Here is a 24,898-nt window from a genome sequence, read left to right as displayed (position 1 = left end):
TTATCTACTGCCACAACCCAACAGACTTTTTTTTTCTTTTCAGACACTATTGTAGATAAGTATAACCAGTTATCTAAAGCAGTGAATGATCATAATGAAAAGCTCCAAATAACTTTGACTCGTTCATTAAGCGTTCAGGATGGATTAGATGAGATGCTGGATTGGATGAATGGTGTTGAGAAGAATCTTGAGGTACATGGCCAAGTGCCTTTGAACTCTGCTGCTATTGAAGATGTCATTGGCAAAAATATGGTACGTAGAACTTTAATAGAACCAATTCTTTCTCTAATAAGGAGAAAATTGTAAGAGAAGAGAATGATTTGAATAGCATGGAAAGAATCAAAGAAGAATAAACCCTGCTTCAAAACAGTGGCCAGTACCAAGCTATAGTACAGTTTGCTTGATTTTGTCTTTGTGCGATTTGTGATTCCAGTAATTGCAGACGATTAGTCATGTTTTATGATTTAGCCTAGTGAACTAGGACAGAGTGGTTTATTAAACAAGCTATTTTTCGGGGAAACTATGGTTATTATGTGAGGCCACCCAGTTAACTTTCTTTAGGGCCCATAGTACATATACCGGTATGTTCTGATAATATTCTGGTAAGCTGAATATCCCAAAGTGAGATGTTTCTATGCAAATCTTTTAGTCTGAATATACTAACATCAATTTCATATGGGGGGTATCAGTTGATGAACAAAACCAAAGATATATTTTACCAATGTCCTTAAGTAACTATTGTCTTTTTTACACCTAAATGCGTACTGAACTACTGAAGTAGCTGACTTTAGAAGTCAATTACTCATTTGTGCTGGCAATCACATTTCATGCATAATAGATAATGCACACCCATTATCTTGGGACATTTTCTGAAACAATTTTATTTCAGGCACTAGAACAAGACATTGTAGGCCGTCAGAGCAGCCTAAACGCCATGAAAGAAAAAATGAAGAAATTCATGGAAACTGCAGATCCCTCAACTGCGTCTTCCTTAGAAGCTAAAATGAATGAGCTTTCCCAAAGGTTTTGCGAAGCTCATAATAAACAAAAGAAAAAACTAGAAGACATGGAAAAATTGAAGACCAGAGTAGAGCTGTTTGAATGTCTGTCTGACAAACTTCAGTCATTCTTTGACAAGAAAGCTCAAGCCCTCAGTGAGGCTGATATTCCAGGAAAGGACGTTGCTGAAATGTTCCTTTGTGTGCAGGTACAGTGTATTTTTCATCCTATGAAGTGCTGTTCTGGCCTTTACTGAATACCACTCTAAAACGATAACAGAAGCTGTTAAGTTCAAGGACTAAAAGTTGAATCTTAGGGTTATCCAGTCAGGTATAAAGCAGTTTCTTTCTTCATTTTATAGGAAACCAGCACAGAATTGATGAAGCAGAAGAAAGATCTTGAAGTTTTGCAACACCTCATTGAAGAACTTTCTCCTCATGCTCTACCAGGAGACAAGTCATTAGTGTTAGAAAAAGTAAATGTCTTGTCAAAGAAATTCAGGGAAATGGAAGAGATGATACAAGAAAAGTGAGTAAAGTGACTGAATTGTAGAATGGAGATGAAAGATAATGATTAGATGACAACAACAAGGCTGTCAAAAAGTTACTGATTTTTTGTGGATTAATGATTAATAGATTACAATTAACATGACTTTATTTGAGAGCCTTTTGACAATAATTTAGATAATAATAAAAAAAGTTGGAAGGGACCTTGGAGATCATCTAGTCTAACCCCCTGCTCAGGCAGGAAACCCTATACCATTTCAGGCAACTGGCTGCCCAGTCTCTTCTTAAAAACTTCCAGTGTTGGATCATTCACAGCTTCTGGAGGCAGGTTGTTCATATAACGAATGGCATGTTTCATAAATGAGAGATAAAATTATATTTAATACTGACTAGTACTTTTGTATTGCAGTATAACACTAAGTTGTTCTAAGTTGGGTGCCAGCTGGACAGGCGACTTAGTTTCTAGTAAGAATTTGAGCCTGTGGGTCTTAAGTGGGCATACTTCTGTATAACTTCACTTCTGTCCCCTGTACTTTGGTTTTCTGCCTTTCCTGATTCTGCCTTTGGAAAGTTAACAGGAGGATGGATTCACACAATTGTGAATGCTTCTCTTGGGGAGAGGATAACACTGTGACGGCCCTCTATGGTCATCTATTGAATCATGCCTGGGTGTCAGAATCCATTTATATCACATTCATAAATGTATGTTTAAAACATTATCCCCCTTCCATGGATTCTGCCATCTCCCGAGGAAGGAGGAGCGCATGTGGATTCAGCCTGCTTTAGGTTATTTCAAAGACCAAGGAAACCTTTTGAACTGGGGGAACAAAAGGGAGGGTTAGAGAAGAAGGCATCTGGCCCGTGTCTCCATTTGAATCTGTAGAGGAAGAAGGCAATAACCATAAAGATTCGAAGTTCCTTTTTTCACACGAAAGGGATGACACGAAGTAAAATGATGGGGGGCTTACCAAATGGGGTTGAGGGAAGGGGGGTTGAACCGGGAACTGTTTATAAAGTTTCGATTTGTAAAACAATACCAAGTCCTGTCTTGTATTTCCACAACCAAGCATGTCCTAGTAAAAATTCCTTTTGGACTAGAACTGATCCAAGAGTTTTTGTTTTCCTAAGACGTGGATTGGGGTGGGTCCTGACACTGGGTCTCATCCTGTCTGGATTACTGCAGTGCACTTGGTGGGGAGGGGGGGTGCTGCCTGTGAATATTACGTAGAAGCTGCAAATGGTCCAGAATGCAGCATTTCAATAGTTACTGATGCAACAATGTGATACGCCTGTGTTACGCCTTTGGTGTGACAAGTTACACTAGTTGCCAGTTTTCTCCCATGTGTAATTCAAAGTGGTGGTAATCCTTTTTAAGGGCTTAAGATCTGGATATCTGTAGAACCTTTTGCCAGTCTTTATGTGAACAGATGCAGTATGCCTGCTCAAGGAGGGTTGTTTTTCTTTTTGTCCCAGCTGTCGGTTAACTTTATCCAACTATTTCAATATATATTGGCACTCTGAATACAGCTTTTACAACTGGTTTAACTTAGAAAAGTACTGCATGTTTAATTCCGAGGTCAGGGAGGCCACAACTTTCCCAATTCACTCTTTCTGTTTTTAATTTTATAGAGAGAAGGATGTGTCCTCTTGCCAACAACAAATCGATGCATTCAGGTGTTATGTTGAGGCTCTGAAGAAATGGATAGACGAAACGACAGGAAGAATTCCCCATATACAGCCCTCTTTAAATACTGAGAGCTTAAAGAAACATTTGCAAAGCACCAAGGTATAAACTGTGTTTGTCTTTTACAGGTAGTATTTCCGGACAAAGGATTTGTATGTCAATTAATTAAACAATGGTCTCTGAACTGAAGGGGTTGCAAACACTATTGTTTGTGCGGTATCACTCATTTAATTCAGGCCAGAATGGATTAAACCTGTGTTGTGTCCAAGGGTTTTCCTATGCATTATAAAGGAGAGAGCCACTCATTATGTACAAATGTTTGTGTAATGGGAGCATGTATAAAATGGAAAATGTGTGTGGTTTCAAACCTAAAATAAACATATTACCTTCCACATGTTCTTCTGGGAAATAATGAATATTGTTCTAAATACTTCTGTTCTTTAAGAGGCAAGTAGGACAAGGTGTAATGTATGTCCCTGCCACTTTCTCCTTTGCTCATCAGCTTCCAGTGTAGCTAATAAACTTCCTGTAGTTAATAAATGCTGCAGAATTTCAAAGGAAGTTTTGAGTTCTGATATTTTTAAGGTTAATTCTGAGTATAGATTGTACATCATAATGGATAAAACAAGATAGGAGAAAAGCATATCTAGTCATGTTAAGTCCTTTCGAGTGTAGATATGTTCTCTCCAAATGATAATTGTAGTTACTATTGAAAATAATAGTTTGTTCATTCCTTAGGATTTGGAAGATGAATGGAATGCAAAGGCACCTGATCTTAAGAAAATGAATAGCAGAGGAAATGCTTTGTGTAACCTAATTATTGCTGTGACTTCCACTGCAAAATCATGGGGAGTAAAGTCAGGTATGTTGCCTGGATAAGCGTAATTCTTTGATACATTTGATACATTCATACTCTTAGATACCCATGGATAGCTTACCAATTGCTTGCTTTCCATTGTATGGTTTCAAGCAGGATAAGATACAGTTCCTGTCACACACACTTTCTTGTAAGCACTTGACATTTCTTTCCTACTTTAATAGCAAAACGTCCTTTTTCTGATTCCTTTGCAGCCATTCTGCCCTGTTACACTCCTTTGCCATATTTTGTCTTGCTTCTTCTGTGGAGTTTGTTTTGTTCCAAGTTTCCTTTAGCTCCTGTGGAGAAATAAACAGCAGACCAAAAGCATGTTATTTATGGAAGGAAGCAGGGGAGGCAAATTGTGAATATTGTATTGTGATATTTCAGTGAAAAGTTTGCCCTTTTGCATTTGTGTTGTAAGATCGCATTCAAGCAAGTAAGGTTCAGAACAATATTGTGATACCACAGCTCAGTAAAGTTGGCTTGTGGTAGGTGCTTGTGCTGGGGACAGAAAACCTAAAGTTCTGGCCCACAGTTCGTGAGATAGGAAATGTGCTAGTCATGGTCAAGAATGGTGGTGTTTAAAAGCACAAAGCTTACTTGTGTTTATCTTCACGATCTCTTCATTCATGATTGTTGTGGGAAACATTTTCTTCTTGTTATTGGAGATTATGACACAGTTTACTCACCAACTCGGCAACAACAGAGGCCTGCTTCATTATGTGATGCTCTCATAGGGTCTTTAGGCCTGAGTGCTCAAAAGAGAGAATAGAATGCAGTTCTCAGAAGTGACTGTCCCACATAGTTGGGCTAATGCATCTACTGTGTAGTGATCAGAACAGCTGTGATAGCTTAAAAATACCTGGATTGGTGCTGGCATTAGGTAGACAGGCTACTTATCTTAGGTATCTGATTTTTGCTGGCATTGAATGTAGTATATCTTATTTACTTGATTTACTGTTCTGTGAGGGTAAGATTTTTCTGCCTCACTGCCAGAATATGTTGATCGATCTTGAGTACCATATGCCAGGGGTCCCCAACCCCCGTTCCATGGACTGGTACTGGTCCACAGCATGCCAGCAACTGGTCTGCACAGACAAGCAAAGCCCCATCCATGGGATGCAGGCAGCACACAAAACCACGCCCCCTCCGGTCCACAGAAAAACCTCTCACCACGGAACCGGTCCCTGGTGCCCAAAAGGTTGGGGACCTCTGCCATATACCTTGATTGAATAAGGGAGAAAGTTGTCATTGTTCATGACTACTTTACCTCAGGATACAAAATATCTTGGGACAGGCCCACCACTCCTCTTCATTCTGTATTGTAGCAACTGGGCATTGTGTTTCAAGATAATTATGGGATTTTTATCCAGAGGTGAATGCACATTAGGTACAGTCTTTAGACTAGTGGACTAAATCTGCCCAGTAATATTTTGAGAAAGCCTGCAGAGTTTTTTCTCCTGGTTGGGTTAAGGAACATTGATTAGGTTGTAGGATTTTTCTATTTTGGCCCCTGTGTTTTAGAATTCCTTGCCTTCACAGTCCTCCTCCTTGACATTCAATAAGGGAGCTAAAATAATTCCATTCTCCTGATATCTTAAATCCAGCTGATTGTTTAGTACCATCCATCTTGGGATGGCTTTAGCAATCTAAATGCTGTTTTGATTTGTTTACTTTGTTGTATGCCAACCAAGAATCTCCCATCTTGTAGCATGTTACAAACTGTAAATTAATTAAATGTCTCACATTCCTATAATGCACAATCCAGACCCTGAGAATGATTCAAGGAAGCAGTATGGCTATTTGCATCCCCATTAATGTTAGTCAGCACTTCAGACATGTCTGTTTTCTGCAACTGCCAAGGGATTAAAAAAAAGGTACAGATGTTTTAAAGCAGGGGTCCCCAACCCCCGGTCCATGGACCGGTACCGGGCCACAGCATGCCAGCAACCAGTCCACACAAACTAGCAAAGCCCCATCTGCAAGATGCAGGCAGCACACAAAACCACGCATCTTCTGGTCCGTGGAAAAACCTTTCTCCACGGAACTGGTCCCTGGTGCCCAAAAGTTTGGGGATGTACTCAGGGTGCAAATATGATCTTTTTCTTACTCTGAAGCACTCTTGGGGAACTCGGCCCAAAGCATTCCACAGTCTGCACATTTTGTTCCACTGTATTACTGGCTTTAAGTATTATCAGAGGAGAGTTTAAGCCTGAAAAATTCTGTGCGTCTGAGTGTACTGTGAAAATCTTTCTTGAGGAGAAGGAAAAAGAGCTGAATCTAAACTTTCTAAAGTACAGCACTGTAAAAAAAATACAGTCAATTCCTAAGGCAGGAAAGGAGAGAGAAAAATCTAGAAACCTCACATGATTTCACCATTGGTAGCAGTAGCAGTCTAGTTATCAGCCTATCAAATTTGTAAGACCCTCCTGACTCCATAATGACACTGAGCACTAAACAGTTTGGAATAATCTAAAACAGAAAAGAGGCATGAACCTCTAATGAGAGTAAAATAAACACATGGCTTTAGCATAAAACATTCCCACAAGCAGCCCCCATTGATCTTAGTTCAAGGCCTGACGGAGAAAACCAGGTTTAAAGATGCCATTCAAACAAGGTTAGAATAGAGACCACATGGACCTGCTGATTCATATTAACAGGTAAAAGAAATGCTATTTTAATAGCATAAATCTGCTGAGAGTGCTGCTCACTTCTGTATTAAATTTACTTTGAAAAGTGGAAGGTTAGTGGCTGATACACTAGTGAGAATTCTGCCACAGAGTGAAGTATAGGACGGTCTTGTTATTGTATTACGAGAGTAACTTGCTTACGTAACTGAGTTGTCTCCCTATGTTCCAGCTGCCATTAGACTAATGCTCACTTCCCACCTGCTAATGAGAAGTGAATAATTTGGCCTTTTCCAAGGCTTCAATTAATTCTGCTCCATTAAATAATCATGTTTTGCAATCTTGCTTATAATGAAAAGCAATAGATACTAATAAGAGCTCTTATTTCTGTCATAAATAATAGATATTTTAATGCATCATCAAGTTGGCTTTGACCCAGCTAAAAGTCAGCATTTCTGAAACCAGTTCTGTGATTTAGAAATTTACTAATCACACAACAAAGTGATGATGTTTGGGTTGCCTCTTACTTCACATTTCATTTGCCCTAAAATGATCTCGAACAACATTTAGAACCCTTTTGCACAGTTATAGAGTTATAACTTAGTTAAGTCACGATTGCACTTTTTCAACTTAGCCATACAGAGCATTTCTCACTGTTTCAGAAATTAGAGCAGATGGTCCAGAACAAACAAGTGCAGGGTCGACTTTTTAATTATTTGCTGAATTATGGTACTGTATTCCAAAAGTATGAGGGACGCGGTGGCTCAGTGGGTTAGGATGCTGAGCATGTCGATCAGATGGTCGGCAGTTTGGCAGGTCGAATCCCAAGTGCCGCGTAGCAGAGTGAGCGCCTGTTACTCGTCCCAGCTTCTGCCAACCTAGCAGTTCGAAAGCATGTAAAAATGCAAGTAGAAAAATAGGGACCACTACGGTGGGAAGGTAACAGTGCTCCGTGCGCCTTTGGCGTCTAGTCATGCTGGCCACATAACCACGGAGACGTGCTCGGACAAGCGCTGGCTCTTCGGCTTTGAAATGGAGATGAGCACCGCCCCCTAGAGTCAGAAACGACTAGCATGCATGTGCGGGGGAACCTTTACCTTTACCTTTTTATTCCAAAAGAGCAAAACAAGAGTTTGTTATCCTCTTTCAAGCAACAAATATTAGATGCAAACAAGTCTTGCATTTTTGCAAAATATGCACAGGATGCTTTCTCGCACAATTTTTGGGACATGAGTCTTTGTATTTAAGCTCCCTGCCCTGTACAGTTCTCTCCAGAAGTAAGTTCTTTTGTATGAAGGCTTACTTTCAGGCAAGAATGTAATCCTGATTGTCATTCTTCCACTGTATTGTCGTGTAGTTCTGAATCTCCTTTCTATCAGTTTTCAGCTTCTTACTACAACACTTCTGTTGTGCTGATGGAGGACTGATTTTATAATGAATAATTATATTATGTTGGTATGAAGATGTCCCCATAACTAAGATGCTGTTTAGATTAATATGGTTCTACTGGTGGCAGTAAGATAGGATAGGGGGTTCAAAGCCCTTTTCAAGCACTGAATTTTAAGCAAGTTATTGTACAGGTTTCACTTCGACATTTGTAAAATGGGAATAATAATATACTGCTTAGTCCTAGAAGATTAAATAAAATAAAAATATAATTAAAGATTAGGAATATAAAATGTATTGTATAAATACTGGACTGTTCAGAGAGAAAGAGAGAGAGAGAGAGAGAGAGAGAGAGAGAGAGAGAGAGGGAGGGAGGGAGGGAGGGAGGGAGGGAGGGAGGGAGGGAGGGAGGGAGGGAGGGAGGGAGAGGGAGAGGGAGAGGGAGAGAGAGAGAGAGATCTTTAGATTCTAAATGTGAAAGACAGGACAGGTTTCTGTTGTTGTTGATGGAAAAGTTCCCTGTATAATATAGTAACAGTGAGAGAGCAGAACCACTTGTCTCCCTACCAGCCTACTGATTATGATTGCCTGGGCCGGCTTCTGCTGCATCTACTAGTAAATATCTCTTAGTGAAAGAACCATAAAGACATTAATTCAGTGACAGCATGATTTGGAAACACTCTTTAGATGAAACAGAAGATCCTACATCAGGCCAAGGAATCTCTTACTAGGACAATTCCTTGATTACTACAATAAAATTCTTAAAACAGCAGAGGCCAACCTCCAATGGTTGAGTACAGCTTGTTCAAATAATCACTCACAACCTTCCAAAGACAAATTTTATAGCTGAGAAATAAATTACACATAGCATTGGAATTGGTTATAATGTGATCAACTGTAAAAGTTAAAGACCATCTAAGGAGGACTAGAGCAGAGGTCCCCAACCTTCTGGGCACCAGGGACCGGTTCCGTGGAGAAAGGTTTTTCCATGGACTGGAGAGTGTGTGGTTTTGTGTGCTGCCTGCATCCCACAGATGGGGCTTTGCTTGTTTGTGCAGACCGGTTGCTGGCATGCTGCGGCCCAATACCAGTCCATGGACAAGGGGTTGGGGACCCCTGGACTAGAGAGGGAAATTAAGGGTTCTCCCCCACCACCCCAATAATATCTGACCTTTGTTCCTAATGGGAAATGGGAAAAATGGGATCAAGGAAAATGGAGGGTTCTGCTCTACTGGTAACATACTCCCAATCAAATATGTATTACCTTTAATTAAGGTAATTTCTTAAAAATGGATGTGATCTTTTATGTTTCCATGTTAAATCTAGTCTAGTCCCTATATTTGATGAAAAAGAATCTGAACTTTGAATCTTGGCTTTCATTTTTTTAGATGTACCTGGGGAAATACTGAATGGACATGGAACAGCTACTGGTAATCAGGATTTCATGACAAACAAAGGTAAGTAACAGTTAATTGTATTTCATCTAGATTTATAGACTACTATATGTTATAGTAGTCTTGACTTGCACCCTTAATGAATTTCCTGAAATCCCATAATTTCTTTGGTGTGGTTATCATTATCTAAAAATCAGGGCAAGAACCAGAATTCCAAATTTGTCTCATGCACAAATATTAAAAAGCAATTATGTTGGTCCATGAAAACAAAATCCAATTCCATATATACTGTATAGGTAATGCCTCTGTTAGGATTAAACAAAATAACTCAAAAGAATGTGCAACTTTGCATATGTAAAAGCTACCACGGGGAGTCAAACATATAAGACATGAAGTTTCCTTCACAGAATTTGTTTTGTCTATACTTTACTATCAGCTGAACAAGCAAATCTCTCTCTCTCTCTCTCTCTCTCTCTCTCTCTCTCTCTCTCTCTCTCTCTCTCTCTCTCTCTCTCTCTCTCTCTCTCTCTCTGTGTGTGTGTGTGTGTGTGTGTGTGTGTAAATAAAATTTTAAACTTTTTATTGTATTTGTATCTTCAGATGAAATATTATGTAATTTAGTTTTTAAGATAAATAAATGTGAACCCCTCTCTCACAGAGCTGACCATGATTCAAAATAGCTTGTCAGCTGTAAATCAGAGTTATGATGACCTGGGAGCAACACTGAAGGACAAAAGATCAGAATTGGAATCAATGCTTTTAAATATGCAAAATATTCAAGAAGAAACCAGTTCTATGATGGAATGGTTACAGAAAATGGACACAGTTGCAGCCAAATGGGAAACAACTATTCTTGACAGTGAAACGGTTAAAGAAAAAGTTGATCAGCATAAGGTAATCTTCAATCTTCAAAACTTGTCTCTGGAGAATAATTAATGTGTAAAGTGAATTTTTGAGATTTATGGGAAGATCAGCTTAATGATATAGAATACCATTCTGCCATACATTTTTGCATAGACTCATTGTGGATATCTGCTAAATATGTTAGTGGTGTTACTGCTTGGTGATTAAGCAGTCTTACAGATCCCCAAAAATATTTAACAATAAGTAAGTTATATCTGTAGTACAATCAGAATTTCATTTTTAATAGCCTGAATTTGGCTGACTGTTAAATTTGCTTAAACAGATAAAGAAACCATTTGCTCACCATTGAATCAAAAATCTTAGTTTTATGTACTTCTACTACACTTGCTTGTGCTTTTGTTTGTTTGTTTTTATAGCTATTTGAGACAGAATTGAAGCAGAATGAGAGTAAAGTGCAAGAGCTGAAGGACAGAGTCACAGAGTTGCTGGAAAAAAACCTTGATTCTTCTGAGGTGCCAAAATGGAAACAAATGTTGGACAAAATAGGTATTAATTTTTTGCTTCCTGTAGGCATTGGATAGGTCTGAAAGTTAATACGTTAATATATTTAAACTCCGCACTCAGTACCTGCTTGTATATTACTATTTGTAGCGCTACAGTGTCATTTATACAGCTGTTTATTTATACTACTTACTCTTGTGTAGGTTGAAGTTTGCTATAGCATAGGGGTGTCAAACTGCCGGCCCATGGGCTGGACACGTCACTGGGAAACCACACCTACCCCATTGCTGGCATTGGCGAAAAAGCTCCGATGTGTTGCACAACGTCACATGACGTCGCGAGTTTGACATGTCTGCTATAGCAGTTCTGAATATACTGTAATTCAGTGCATTTTTTTGGAGTGTAAACTCCACCTTTCTTCCAACTTATTCAAGATGAAAATATTTGAAGGTTAAGCTTCTATGCCCATTTTGTTGCTATTTCAGCTTAAATCAAGACCAAAGCATTGACACTGTAGAGTTAGTATGGAAAACAGCCTTTTTATGTATCTTCATGCTCTTTTTTTGTTCTCTAATACATTTTCTTTCTTTTGTGTCATTTGGCTATTTTTCTAAAACATCCCTCTTAAACATTTTTGCCAGATATTGAAAATATGACCATATTTGGACAAAAAATATATGCATAACAATTCTCCTATTCCCACCTCTCCTGGAATTGTTGTACTTCAAAAAATGCTTGTTAATTTGTGCATTATTGATTGTGGTGAGCATTGCCATACAAAGCTGCAGGACAGGAAGCTGTAAATATGTAACAATAATATAAATAACCATGAAAGAAGTTAAGGAAAGGGCATAGGCAAATAAGTAGGTCAGTCTAAAGAAACAATTACACTGCAGCAGTATATAAATAGACAGAGATTACATATACAATTAGGCTTTGTTCTAAGTTCAGGAAAAATATGTTATTTCCTATTTTGTTAATAATATTAAAAGCAGAAAAACTGCATGGGAAGCTAATTCACATGGACAATTAGCTCTCTCTTCTTCTGTGTAATGTATTAAAATTTCCTTGACTCACTCAGATTTCAGACGAAGCTCAGTGGTGTCCTAAAGACATGTCAGAGTGATGCTGTAGCACAGTGGTGGGATTCAAATATGTGAACAACCGGTTCTCTGTGTGGATGCGGGTTCTGAAAGTCCATTCTGGGCTTGGGCAACAAAAAAATTAGCTACTGGTTCTGCCAAAGTGGTGCGAACCAGCTGAATCCCACCACTGCTTTAGCATCACAATACAAGTCTCAATCCTTTTCCAAAATAAAGAGGCACATGGTTACAGATACTGGCTATACCATGCTTTATTTTAGCTACTGTTTGGTGAAAAGCCAGTATACTGATAAAGGATAAAACAAATTGTTATTGGTTATAATAGTGGAGAATATTTATAGTTCAGTGTTGAACTGTGCAATCGCTGCTGCTCTCTGAGCTGGGTTTTTCCAGACATTTTATTACCCGTCTATGTCACATTTTCAGTGCTAGAAGGGGGTGGGGTTTGCTCTCTGTTTATATACAGTAACTGGTCCTGTTAGTGTTGGTGGAAGAGGAGTTTTCTTCTTGATAGCTCCTTGATTAGGTTGTTCTTGCTACTTGATTGTCTGAGTTGGTAGTTCTTTGATTAGGGTATTGTTTCCTACTTGATTGTCTGGTGTTAATCCTTGCTTATCTTGATGTTGATTGCTGACTAGGAGCTGTTTTGGGCTTTTATTGTCTCTTCTGAATGTTGTATAAACATTGTTTATCTGTGTGCCTGTTGATGTCTGATGTGTCTGAATGCCAAGCTTCCAGGAATTCCCAAGCGTTTTTGGATTTAGTTTGGTCTAGGATACTCATGAGGAGGTGCAATGGCTCAGCAGTTAAAGACGCTGAGTTTGTCAACTGGAAAGCTGACAGTCCAGGTTTGAGACTCGAGCACTGCACAATGAGGTGAACTCCCGTTATTTGCTTCAGCTCCTGCCCACCTAGCAGTTCGAAAGCATGCAAATGTGAGTAGATTAATAGGTACCGCTTAAGTGAGAAGGTAGCAGTGTTCCATGCACCTTGGTCTATAATCATGATGGCCATATAATCATGGAAAGGTCCTCCAACAATGCTGGCTCCCTCAGCTAAGAAACAAAGATGAGCACCGCTCTTTAGAGTCAGATACAACTGGTCAGGGGAAACCTTTACCTTGATTATGCTCATAGTTTCTTAGTTGAAACTTTGGTTAGGTTTGTCCATGTGCTGTGAAGTTAAGGAGGTTTCATTGTGTCTTCTGAATGCTAGTTGGTGTTCATGGATGTGTTTTGCTAGTCTTCTGTTTGTTAGTTGTGGATAGTGCTGTTACAGTTCCTAGACTGAATGTTGTCGATGACTCCTGTTTTTTTCTTCTTGCCCTATTGGGTCTTTTAGTTTACTTAAGATATTTTGGAGGACTTGTGTGCTATGGTGCTATGGTGATGTCATACGATTGTAATAGTCTGTGGTTGTTTTTGAGAATTTTTTGATGTGTGGCAGTGTTCTCCTTTTTGTATTGCTTGTGATATAGTGGTTGTGTGGTCAAGGCCCTTTTCGATAAAGTTATGTGGATATCCATTCTTTGGAAGATGTTGTATAGGTGGTCTGTTTTTGTTTTCTGATGTTCTGGGTTGCTGCTAATCAGATGTTTTTAGTCATCTGATTAATATTCTTATACAGCTTCTCCTGTGGATGGTTTGCTATTTCAGTAGTAAAGCACTTGGTTAATAGAGTAGTTGAGGATATCCAGGAAGGGCAGAGTGTTGTTGTTTACTTCTTTCCCTGTGAATTTTATTCCTTTGAAATGTTGTTTGCTGTGTCTTCTCTAGTTGTCACTTTTTCATATCAAAGGTGTCATCTACATACCACATCCATACTTTTGCTTGTATGTGTAGGAATGCTATAATCTCCAGGATCTGCCTTGCAGTCTCTGCTATGAGTCCTGAGAGTGGTGATCTCCTTGGTGATTTGTTGGTATATGAGTCCATCAAATTGAAAATAAATAGTGAGGCAAAATTTGAAGAGGTCCATGCTCTTCCACTCTTGAGAATTTTAGTAAAACAGCCTTAGACTTGAGGTGTGATGGTCTGAAGAAACTGTCATTACTCTAGGGACTTTATGAATAACCTGCCGTGTAATAAGAGTAAACTTCTGAAGGATACTGGGTCAGTTTGGATGACCTAACATATTAAAGACAGCTTGTAAGCATCCATTTACCCTCTTCCAAAATATTTATTTTCCTCTTCTGGTATGTTTTTTTTATGCCAGCGTGTTATTACCGGCTTAAGAGGTTTGCTGTCCACTCTCCATTATTGAAGAAAAGCATTTTCTAAGATGTAATTTTAAAATTCAGTGTTTATTTTGTCATAGATTCTAAATGGAGTCAACTCAGCCAGGTAGCAGCTGATAGACAGAAAAAAATGGAGGAATCATCAAATTACCTGACCCAGTTTCAGGCAACTGAGGCTCAGTTAAACCAATGGCTGGCTGAAAAAGAATTAATGATCAGCGTGCTTGGACCACTATCAATTGATCCAAATATGCTAAACACACAGAAGCAGCAAGTCCAGGTAAATATTTTACTGTTTTTGGTATGGAGCTTGTGTTCTTTTTCTGTTCAAAATATAACCAAAGTAAATTTTGTGATCAATTTATCAATAATTCTAGTGTAGTATACTTTCTCCTGCAAGCTATAGATTTCCTAATGAATATAAAAAAAATAACAATAAGTTTGCTAAAAAAAATCCAGTGTCTATCTTTCAGAGGTTGCATTCACTGAGGCAAAGGAGTCTTAGGTGGTCTCTGAGCTTAGAGTAATCTACAATGTACAATATAAATACTGTAATAGCCACCATATAGGACAGATAGGCAGAAGACTAGCAGAGTGCATCCATAAACACCAACTAGCAGTCAGAAGTCATGAAAATTCTTTAATCTTACTGCACATGGGCAAACCCAACCATAGTTTCAGTTGGGATACTGTGAGCATCCTAGATCAAGCTAAATTTAATTTAATTTAATTTAATTTATTAATATTTCTATACCGTCCTTCTCCCGAAGGACTCAGGGCGGTGTACAGGGCAAGAATAAAACACAGAGTTACAAAAATTAAAAGGTAATTAAATACATGCCCATAAAAACAGTTGATACATAATAAAACCCCAATAATAATAATAAAATGCCCCACCAATCCCCCCTCAGGCCAGGCCGGCTTGTTCAAACAAGTATGTTTTCAGATCGCGGCGAAAGGAGCGAAGATCGGGCGCTGTCCGGAGCTCAACCGGTAATTGATTCCATAGCTCCGGGGCGCCCACAGAGAAAGATCTCCCCCTGGGGGCCACCAATCGACATTCTCTGACCGGTGGCACCCTGAGGAGGCCCTCTCTGTGGGAACGCACAGGGCGGAGGGAAGTTGATGCCGGCAGCAGGTGTTCCCTAAGGTACTCCGGACCCCTGCCATGTAGGGCTTTAAACACCATTACTAGTACCTTGAATCTCACCCGGAAGACAACTGGTAACCAATGCAGCTCACGGAGCAGAGGTGTAACGTGGGAGTATCGGGAAACTCCCAACACAACTCTCGCGGCTGCATTCTGTACCAGTTGGAGCCTCCGGGTGGTCCTCAAGGGCAGCCCCATGTAGAGAGCGTTGCAGTAGTCCAGACGAGAGGTCACGAGTGCGTGAGTGACCGTGCATAAATCATCCCGGCTTAGATAGGGCCGCAACTGGCGCACCAGGCGAACCTGGGCAAAAGCCCCACTAGTCACAGCTCCTATATGATCTTCCAAAGTGAGCCGTGAATCTAGGAGGACTCCCTAAATCCAAAAAAGCTAGGGCATTCAGACAAATCAGGCATTAGTAGACACAGAAAAATAAACTGCATTTACATACCATTCAAAGTATGTAATAAAATACAGATATATTGTTATAATAGTAAAAAAAAGAAAAAGAAACAAAAAAACCCAGAATACATTATCTCCAGCAGTCAATTAAACAGGCATTAACACCATATAATCATACAGAAAACAATGTTCTAATTAAGGAAATGCCAAGGAGAAAATCATTACCCTCCCAATCCTGCAAGGCAAGCTACTGTATATAAATTTGAAGCAAACCCCACCTTCACTAGCATGGATGATATTACCTAGTTCAGGGGTAGGCAACCTCGGCTCTTTTATGACTCATGGACTTCAACTCCCAGAATTCCTAAGTCAGCTGACTCAGGAATTCTGGGAGTTGAAGTCCATGAGTCATAAAAGAGCTGAGGTTGCCTACCCCTGACCTAGTTGAATAATGAAATGTCTGCAACCAAGCAACCAAGCTCAGAGATCCTGCACCAAGGAGTCCACAGTTCAACCCTGAACTACATATATTCTCTTCTATTGGCAATATTAAATATTTTCAGTCTATCTCCATAGATGTACTGAAATTCATCTCTCTCTCTCTCTCTCTCTCTCTCTCTCTCTCTCTCTCTCTCTCTCTCTCACACACACACACACACACACACACACACACACACACACACACACACACACACTTATGTATAACGGCATTAGCCAAAATAGACTAAAACACATCGAGTATGGAATTAAAGTTAGAGATAGTTGGCCTGTTAAATAGTGTTGATTATGACTTTATTTTTATTTTATTTTATTCAAATACAAATAATACAAACACAACACACATAAAAACAGTATATAAAAAAGTAGAAATACTACAGTGCACCCACACCCCTGGAGACCATTTTTAGTACCTATATTTCTTCTCATATAACAACTAAAAATATACAATGTATTTCAATTGTGCCCTTATCCACTCCAAAACAGCATATATTCTTGAGCAGGTTTATTCCCTTTACCTTCCACCAAGACTGTTTTTATAAAATCATCCCATATTTCATTATAATTATTTACTTTAATCATGCCTTTTTAAAATTTAATTTCTGTTGTTAATTTATCAGTAATTGCCATATTCCATATTTCATTTTACCACTCATTTCTTTGCATAACCCAATTCCGTCTCCAATATTTAACCATCACTAATCTAGCTACCGTTATCAAATTTACAATCAATTCCTTTTTTGCTTCATTTATGTCTTGTTTTTCCACCAGTAACAGTAATGCAATCCTCGGTGGCATATCTAAATTTACCTTCAAAAGTTCTCTAATTTCCCTAAACACCATATCCCATGTCTTTTGTGCGCTATAACAATCCCACCACATATGTTTACATGTTCCAATCTCTTTCTCGCACCTCCAGCAAATATTTGTATATGTTGATTATGACTTAATCACAGGTAACTATACGAGAACTGAAATCAGCATTTATTATCATTGAGCCCATTTATTGACATAATAAAAGATCATATGCGGCCAGTTGGATTTTTGCTGTTTTATAGAAAGAGGAGATAAACTGTTAAACAGGAACAGCCTTTCTGAGACAGGTCTAAATAATGAATCTGCGTGTGCAATGTGGCTTTGGCAGAACAGCTTCCGTTTATATGAGAAACGGTGCTTGTAAAACTCAAGTAACAAAGTAGGGTGACGATGATTCTTCCTTGTACTGGTCCAGAATTAACTTCTAACACGCCCTGCCTCCTCAGATTCTGCTCAAAGAGTTTGATACCCGGAAACCCCAGTACGAACACCTGTCTGAAGCAGGTCAGGGAATCCTGCAGAGGCCTGGCGAACACCCTCCTATTCATGAAAGGGTGAAGCAGCAGCTGACGGCAGTGGCACAGAAATGGGATGGTTTAACAGGACAGCTGAGCGACCGCTGTCGTCGAATTGAACAAGTCCTCGTCAAAAGCACAGAGTACCAGAACCGTCTGAAAAGCCTTTCCGAGAAACTTAGCACACTGGAAAATAAACTCAGCCAGAACCTGGCTATAAGTGCAGAACCCGATTCTGTGAAGCAGCAACTGGAAACAGCTCAGGAAATAAAAGGCGAAATAGACCAAGAAATGTTACACCTAAACGCTGCTCGGCTTGTGTGCGAGGAATTGTCTGTGTTGGTGGCAGAAGATTACTTGAGAGCTGAACTTGTTAGGCAATTAGAAGGTGTCTTAAAGCCTTTCAAGGAGATGGCACAAAAAGCAGGTAAGTGGCAAAGCAGTTTTTAAAAAAATAAAATAAAATCCTAAATAGTGGGAAAACGTAGCGTTTCTTGAAATGAAAATTAGCTTTACACTAAATTCAGGATTGCAATTATTCTCCCAGATAGATAGAACACGTTTGAAATAAAAGAGATATTGCCTGGGGCCTGAGTTGTATGGATGGGTGGTGATAGGTCTGTTTTTCTAGATTTGACCAGTATCTTGGATCTCTCTGTATTTTATACTGAACGAGATACCATTGATAGAAGATTTATACACACGAACAGATGATTTCAACACCATTGAAATACCACTCTCCTTGTTCCTTCACCTAAGAAACAGTGAAGAAATCTCAACGCATCTATTTCTCCTGTGTAGATATATTTAAAGCATAATGGAATGTCACACAGATTCACTGGGAGCTTTAGAATATGGAGGAATTATATCATGGGAAGCAGTACTAAATTTCAGATTTAAACAGGGTGCATTTTAACAGAGCATAAAACTCTTTTAACACATTGGCAGTGAGGTTTGCATTTTCTCTGGCAGGGCTTTGAAGAAAGCTTATGTAATTACCATTTTGTAGTAAAACGTATTGCATGTTTATTATAGACTAAAGGAGACAGTTAATTGCATAAGTAATACATGTTATTTCTATTACGCTATAGTTGGAAGCATCTCTGAAACCAATGATAATACTAATCTGGGACATGATTTTTTTTTCTCAGACTCACAGGAATATCTCAATTTAGGATTGTTTTGCTACTTATATTATTATATTATTATATAATATAATACTTATATTATATTATACTACTTATATTATTCATACATTTTGACTAGCTAAATCCAATTGTTCTATAGCTATGGCGTACATTTATTAGAAATAACAATTCTTTTTGACTGAAATAAAACCCATCATATTCTAACTTTGACGTGGTTTCCAGTATTTTAAAATAGTATTTTTAAAAAAAATCTTTTTCAGGCAGTCTCATTGAACAACTTCAGTTGACATATGCAAGTTCTCATCAATTCCAACAGATGTCTAAAGACTTTCAAGCATGGCTGGACACAAAGAAACAAACACAAAATCAGTGTCCTCCCATTTCCACCAAGCTAGAAAGCTTGCGGTCGTTAATTGAGGATCAGAAAGAATTTAAGGCAGCGCTGTCTGACCAAATTGGTTCATATGAAAAAATAATTTCAGAAGGCGAAAATCTGCTTCAAAAGACACAAGGGACCGAAAAAACAGAATTGCACTCCCAGCTCAACATGCTCAAAGCTAACTGGGATGAGCTGCATAAGCAAGTGAATGAAAGGCAAGATACGTTGAATGATTGTTTGGAAAAGGCTCTCCGATACAAAGAACACGTAGAGGTCCTGCAACCTTGGATAACCAAGTGCCAAAATAACTTATCAGATCTTAAAATAGGTATCGATCCTGTTGAGATAGAGAATTCCATTGCTCAGGTGAAGATTTGGCAGAAGGATTTGGATAAACACCAAGGGATTGTTGAGCTCTTAAATAATGCAGCAGAAAGTTTCCTTAGTGCCTGTCAAACTGATAAGGACGTTATTGAAGAGGAAAAGAAACTATTGATGCAGAAGATGGATATGGTCACAGAAGAGTTACATATTAAAAGGGATACTCTTGAAAAGATGTCTCGGAGATTAAAAGAGTTTCAAGAATCATCCCAGGACATTAAGGAGCAGTTGAAGAATACTAGGGAACAGTTAGACATACACAATGCTCTTAAACCTCAGACGTATAGTAATAAACACTTAACTATTATGCAGACTCAGCAGAAAGCCCTTCAGACATTAAAGCCACAAGTAGATGTGACAAAAAAACTTGCCCAAGATCTGGTAGTGGATGCTTCTGAGTCAGCAAACGTCTCTGACCTCTTGTTGCAATCAGAATCATTAGAAGAAGAATTCAACGCGGTCAGCCAGCAGGTTGAGGATGAATGTTCCTTCCTGGAGGCTAAGCTCCAGGGAATTGGCCATTTCCAAAATGCCATTCGAGAGATGTTTTCTCAATTTGCAGAGTGTGATGATGAGCTGGATAGCATGGCTCCTGTGGCCAGGGATCTTGTCACTCTGCAGTCCCAACAAAAGGACATCAAAGTTTTCCTTAAAAAATTGCAGGAATTGATAAGCAACAATGAAAACGCAAACAAGACATGTAAAGTGATGTTAGCAAGTGACGCAGAGGCATCTCCTGATCTCGCAGGTATAAAAAGGGATTTAGAGGCTCTGAATAAGCAGTGCAACAAATTACTGGACAGAGCAAAAGCCAGGGAAGAGCAGATCGAAGGGACTATTAATCGCGTTGAAGAATTTTACAGCAAACTAAAGGGATTTGCCAAACTGCTTGAGGAAGCTGAAGAACATGAAGAATCCCAAGGCCCTGTTGGAATGGAAACAGAGGTTATTAATCAACAACTGAAAGTATTTCAGGTAAGATAATTCTCCCTATAGCTTTGGAACAGAGTTGTCAAAATACTATACACTGCAAATTTGTTACCACGGTTAACTCATTATCTGTCCTCCAACATATTTGTGATTGATGAGTTCAGGCCTTGGTGTGCATTAAAGATTTTGGGGTATCTACAGTTTTAGCCTTGTTTTTTTAAAAAAAAATAATAATAATTTTACACATGTGCAAGCTCTTGCATGTTTTAAAACGTTTTGAAATGTTAGGTTTTCTGCACAATGGTACTTGCACTGTTGTTTCCCACTCTTTGATGCAGCTCTCACTGGTCTCTATATGCTGCAGAGTTGTTTCACAGTGCTGGTGGAGGTGCCTTCTGATAGTGTTGTTGGATGATAGCACTGCCAGTATAATCCTGAGTGAATTATAACAACATTGTGACTGTGTATGGATGTAAATAAAATGGAATCAGATTTAGTCTTTGCGTCGGTCTACATCTCTTACGTAGTCTTGCCCTTTTGGGGGGAATAAGCCCATACAGTGTTGTGTGAAGGCCAAATATGGTTCTCACAACCCCCCCCCCCAAAGAAGCTGCTTTAAAGGTTGCAGTAGACCTTGAGAATCTTTAAGAAATGATATATTATTTTCGCTTTTTGTTGTTGTTATTTTGTCCTGCTTAGATACTTTCTCTCAAGAACAGCTGAATGGATAATGGGTAGTATTGGCAGTCTCAAAGCATCCTTCTTTCCATATCCAGGTGAAAGAAGAAGCAGATGCAACCCTGATTAGTGCTTTAATATTAAACGATTCCAAAAGGAAGACAATAAGGAGAACAAGAGGGGGAGCCTATAATTTGTGTTCTTGTCAATACTGGCACAGACACGTAAATTTTCATGCTTAAGATATATTTCATTGTGTACTGCACATAATGAAATAAGAGTCTTCCTTCACGGTAATGGTCCAGTCAAGCAAAGTCCTAGGTGAAGCCAAGCCAAACATTTGTTCCAAGGGGTTGTCCAAGAGTCACAACCTGGGTTCATGCCAAGGATTATGTACTTAGGAAGACCTGTCTAAGTTAGGTTCCCAAGATCAGGAAAAGGGCCGATCGGTCAGGAAAACAAAAGAATGTGGAGGTGAGGCGAGGCAAAGGCACTAGGCCAATAGCTTGTGTAGTTCTGCTGAAAAACAGCTCTGGTTTCTATCTTTTAACCCAGGCTGTCTTCCAAAAAACCCGTCTGGCAGAATTAATTTTAGTCTCTAGTGAGTCCAAGGATTCCTACTGTGAAAGAAAAAAAAATTCTCTGCATTGGACTTCAAGGCATAAACTTGAATTTCATAAGCAGGACATTAGAATTACCCAGGATAATACTGTAGGCTGGAAGAGTCCTTAGGCCAGGGGTCTTCAAACGTGGCCCTTTTATGACTTGTGGACTTCAACTCCCAGAATTCCTCAGCCAGGCATGCCTTAAGCCCCTGCCTTAAGCCGTAGAGAAAAGAAACCAAGCAAAAACGTTTCTTTTGCCTGCTATATTAACTCAGAGGAGACTGATATAACATGCTTAACATGGGGCTGTCCTTAAAGGGGTACTGGAAGCTTAAGCTGCTTTAAAGTGATGCCACCATATTCTTACCTAAGGCTTAAATTCAAATGTATTTATTACAGCCCCGAGGCCAAATACAAATAAGATAAGAAGTTTTAAAATGAAATAAATATGAATGTACATAGAAATGAAATAAGTGAAGTTTTATGTATGTATGTGTGTGTGAAAGAGAGAGAGAGAACAATAAGTATAATAGGGTCTAAAAATAATTAAGAACATAGTTACTAAAATAAATCCACTATTATAAGAATTTCCAATCCTTAGTATGGTATATCATACAAATGGTAGCACAGAATTGGGTGACTTGAGAGATTATTGTTGAGTCCTTGCTGGAGAATAATTGTTATCTAAGGCTGCACAGTTAGACTATTTCATTCCAATATGGTTGTGCTTATTTTGGGGTTGAGTTCAAGATGCTTCTTACTTTTAAAGCTCAGTTGGGCTTGAAGTTGCTTGATAATTCTAATTCTGCAAGATTGAATCTGGGTCGGTCACTGGGACCAGAGGTTTACTTTTCTGAGTTTACGGACTCATGATGGAGCCCATTCAGGGAACTTCTCCCTACTGGAATACATGCTTTGGGCTAATTTGAATTCTCATGAGTTATGCCTGTTGACTGAATCCAAAAGATATTCTTCCCTTCTGTTTCTTTTACTACAGTTCTTCCAAATTAAACCCAATATATTATTATCATATCAACTTTAACATGGTTGCCCACTTTACGACACACCAGTGGAAAAACATTTTAAATGAGGATTTTTTATGATGACATTTTTTTTAAAAAAAGGATTAATTTGCTTACAAATATTGTTGTTATCCAAAGTAACTGTACTTTTTAATTTCCCCATCTAGATGGGATCCTCCATTCATATAAATGGAAGTTATCATCCATGCCATAACCGTTTAATGTATACTTTCCAGGTATTAGAAAAGAATGCGGCAGGTATAATAAACGTACGTTCGGGTACCCACAAATGCATTCTGGATCTTTTAAAAAATCCAAATCTTTCAGAGCCAAACCACGGTTGGCTTATTTGGATTCTTGAAGTAAAGCCAGCATCCCCACATTCAGCCACAAGTAGTAAAAAAGTACTTGTGCATTACAGGTAATCCTCGACTTAACGAGCACAATTGGAACACAAAATTTTGGTTGCTAAGCAAGAGAGTTGTTAAGCGAATTGTGCCCTATTTTATGACTTTTTCCTGCCATAGTTGTTAAGTGAATCACTGCAGTTGTTAATAACCAAGTTGTTAAGTGAATCTGGCTTCCCTGTTGACCTTGCTTGTCAGAAATTGTGATCACATGACCCAGGAAGGGACCCTGCAACAGTCATAAATACATGCCAGTTGCCAAGCGTCTGAATTTTGATCCCATGATCACAGCAATGGGGGAACGGTTGCGAGTGGAAAACACACATGTCACTTTTTTCAGTGCCGTTGTAACTTTGAACGGTCGCTAAGCAAATGATTGTAAGTTGAACAACTATCTGTTTGGCAGTACAGCCAGAAGAAGAAAGTTGCTTTCCCAGTATTTTAGTCGGGTTAATCCTAGTATGGATTTTTCCTGACAAAGATCCAGGGATTCTCCTTAGAGTTTGCATGTCATTATAAATACCCATGGCCATTCCCTTCTCACTGGCTATTGCAGTATAAGTAATTAACTTTAAAAGAAAAGTCAGATGCTGTGAAGATGCTGTGATCCTGGACTTGATCCTCTATAGCAGGGGTGTCAAACTCAATTTCATTGAGGGCCGCATCAGTATTGCGGTTGCCCTCAGGGGGCCGGGTGGGTATGGCCAGGGTGGGTGTGGCCTACTGGGTGGGCGTGGCTAGAGTGCGTATGGCCTGCTGGATGGACGTGGCCAGCTCTACATCGTTCGCATCAAGGGTGCCTATGGGGGCCTGGGCAGGAGTGGGACAGATCTGAGGGTCTCTGCCAGAAGGAGGGTCTCTGGGCCAGGGCCAAGGCAGTGGGGGCCGTTCCCTCTCTGTTTCCAGGATGGCTTTGCGGGCCACATGAAACCACTTCGCGGGCCGGATCCGGCCCCCGGGGCTTGTGTTTGACATGTCTGCTCTTATAGGGATAGGAATTCTGTTTGTTCCCTTTGAATCATTTTAAGAAGCCACATTTTAGGGCTATTCAAAGTATCACTTCATTTTGCACTGAGTGCATATAAGAAGGTTAAAGAAGTGGAAGTGCACTGTGTTAGAATATGTAGATACAGGTAGTCCTCGACTTACGACCACACAACTGAGCCCAAAATTTCTGTTGCTAAGCGAGACATTTGTTAAGTGAATTTTGCTCCATTTTACAACCTTTCTTGCCACAGTTGTTAAGTGAATCATTGCAGTTGTTAAGTTTGTCAGACGGTGGTTAAGTGAATTCAGCTTTCCCATTGAGTTTACTTGTCAAAAGGTCGCACAAGGGGATCACATGACCCCGGGACACTGCAACCGTTATAAATATGAATCAGTTACCAAGCATTTGAATTTTTGATCATGTGACCATGGTGATGCTTCAACAGTTGTAAGTGTAAAAGTGGTCATAAGTCACTTTTTTCAGTGCCGTTGTAACTTTGAACAGTCGCTAAACAAGCTGTTGCAAATTGAGGATTATCTGTACTTGATCCTTGTGTCTTTAGGATTCTGATTAGCCTATGGAGTTCTACATTGGTAGAGATCCCATTGCTTGGGTTTAATTTTGAGGAATATTCTCAGTTTGTTAGATGGAGAAACACATGGGAATGGCATAGTCTTGATCAGATGGAGCTTCCAAAAATGCAGGTTTGGAAGCTTATTTCACAGTTCGGTAGACAAATACCTGAATTAGGGGATAGTAAGGAGTACGTAAGGTGGAAAAAATAGCCTTTCACAATTGTACCTACGTATTTGGGGGGGAA

General features: G+C 39.3%; 1 protein-coding gene across 1 annotated transcript in view; it reads left to right on the top strand.

Annotated features, from left to right (window-relative positions):
• The window catches only part of DST (dystonin), a 315,143-nt gene that overhangs the window by 193,969 nt on the left and 96,276 nt on the right, over positions 1-24,898 (top strand). Inside the window, exons 42-52 of the mRNA XM_081346025.1 lie at positions 44-252; positions 890-1,207; positions 1,361-1,527; positions 3,135-3,291; positions 3,928-4,051; positions 9,450-9,518; positions 10,114-10,349; positions 10,736-10,865; positions 14,240-14,439; positions 17,472-17,967; positions 18,949-20,423. Of these exons, the coding sequence (XP_081202151.1) occupies positions 44-252; positions 890-1,207; positions 1,361-1,527; positions 3,135-3,291; positions 3,928-4,051; positions 9,450-9,518; positions 10,114-10,349; positions 10,736-10,865; positions 14,240-14,439; positions 17,472-17,967; positions 18,949-20,423 (3,581 nt within the window). The remainder of the gene's footprint in view (positions 1-43; positions 253-889; positions 1,208-1,360; positions 1,528-3,134; positions 3,292-3,927; positions 4,052-9,449; positions 9,519-10,113; positions 10,350-10,735; positions 10,866-14,239; positions 14,440-17,471; positions 17,968-18,948; positions 20,424-24,898) is intronic.

Source organism: Vipera berus (genome assembly GCF_964194415.1).
Source record: "Vipera berus genome assembly, chromosome: 1".
Lineage (NCBI taxonomy): Eukaryota > Metazoa > Chordata > Lepidosauria > Squamata > Viperidae > Vipera > Vipera berus.
This window is presented reverse-complemented; position numbering and strand designations above follow the sequence as displayed.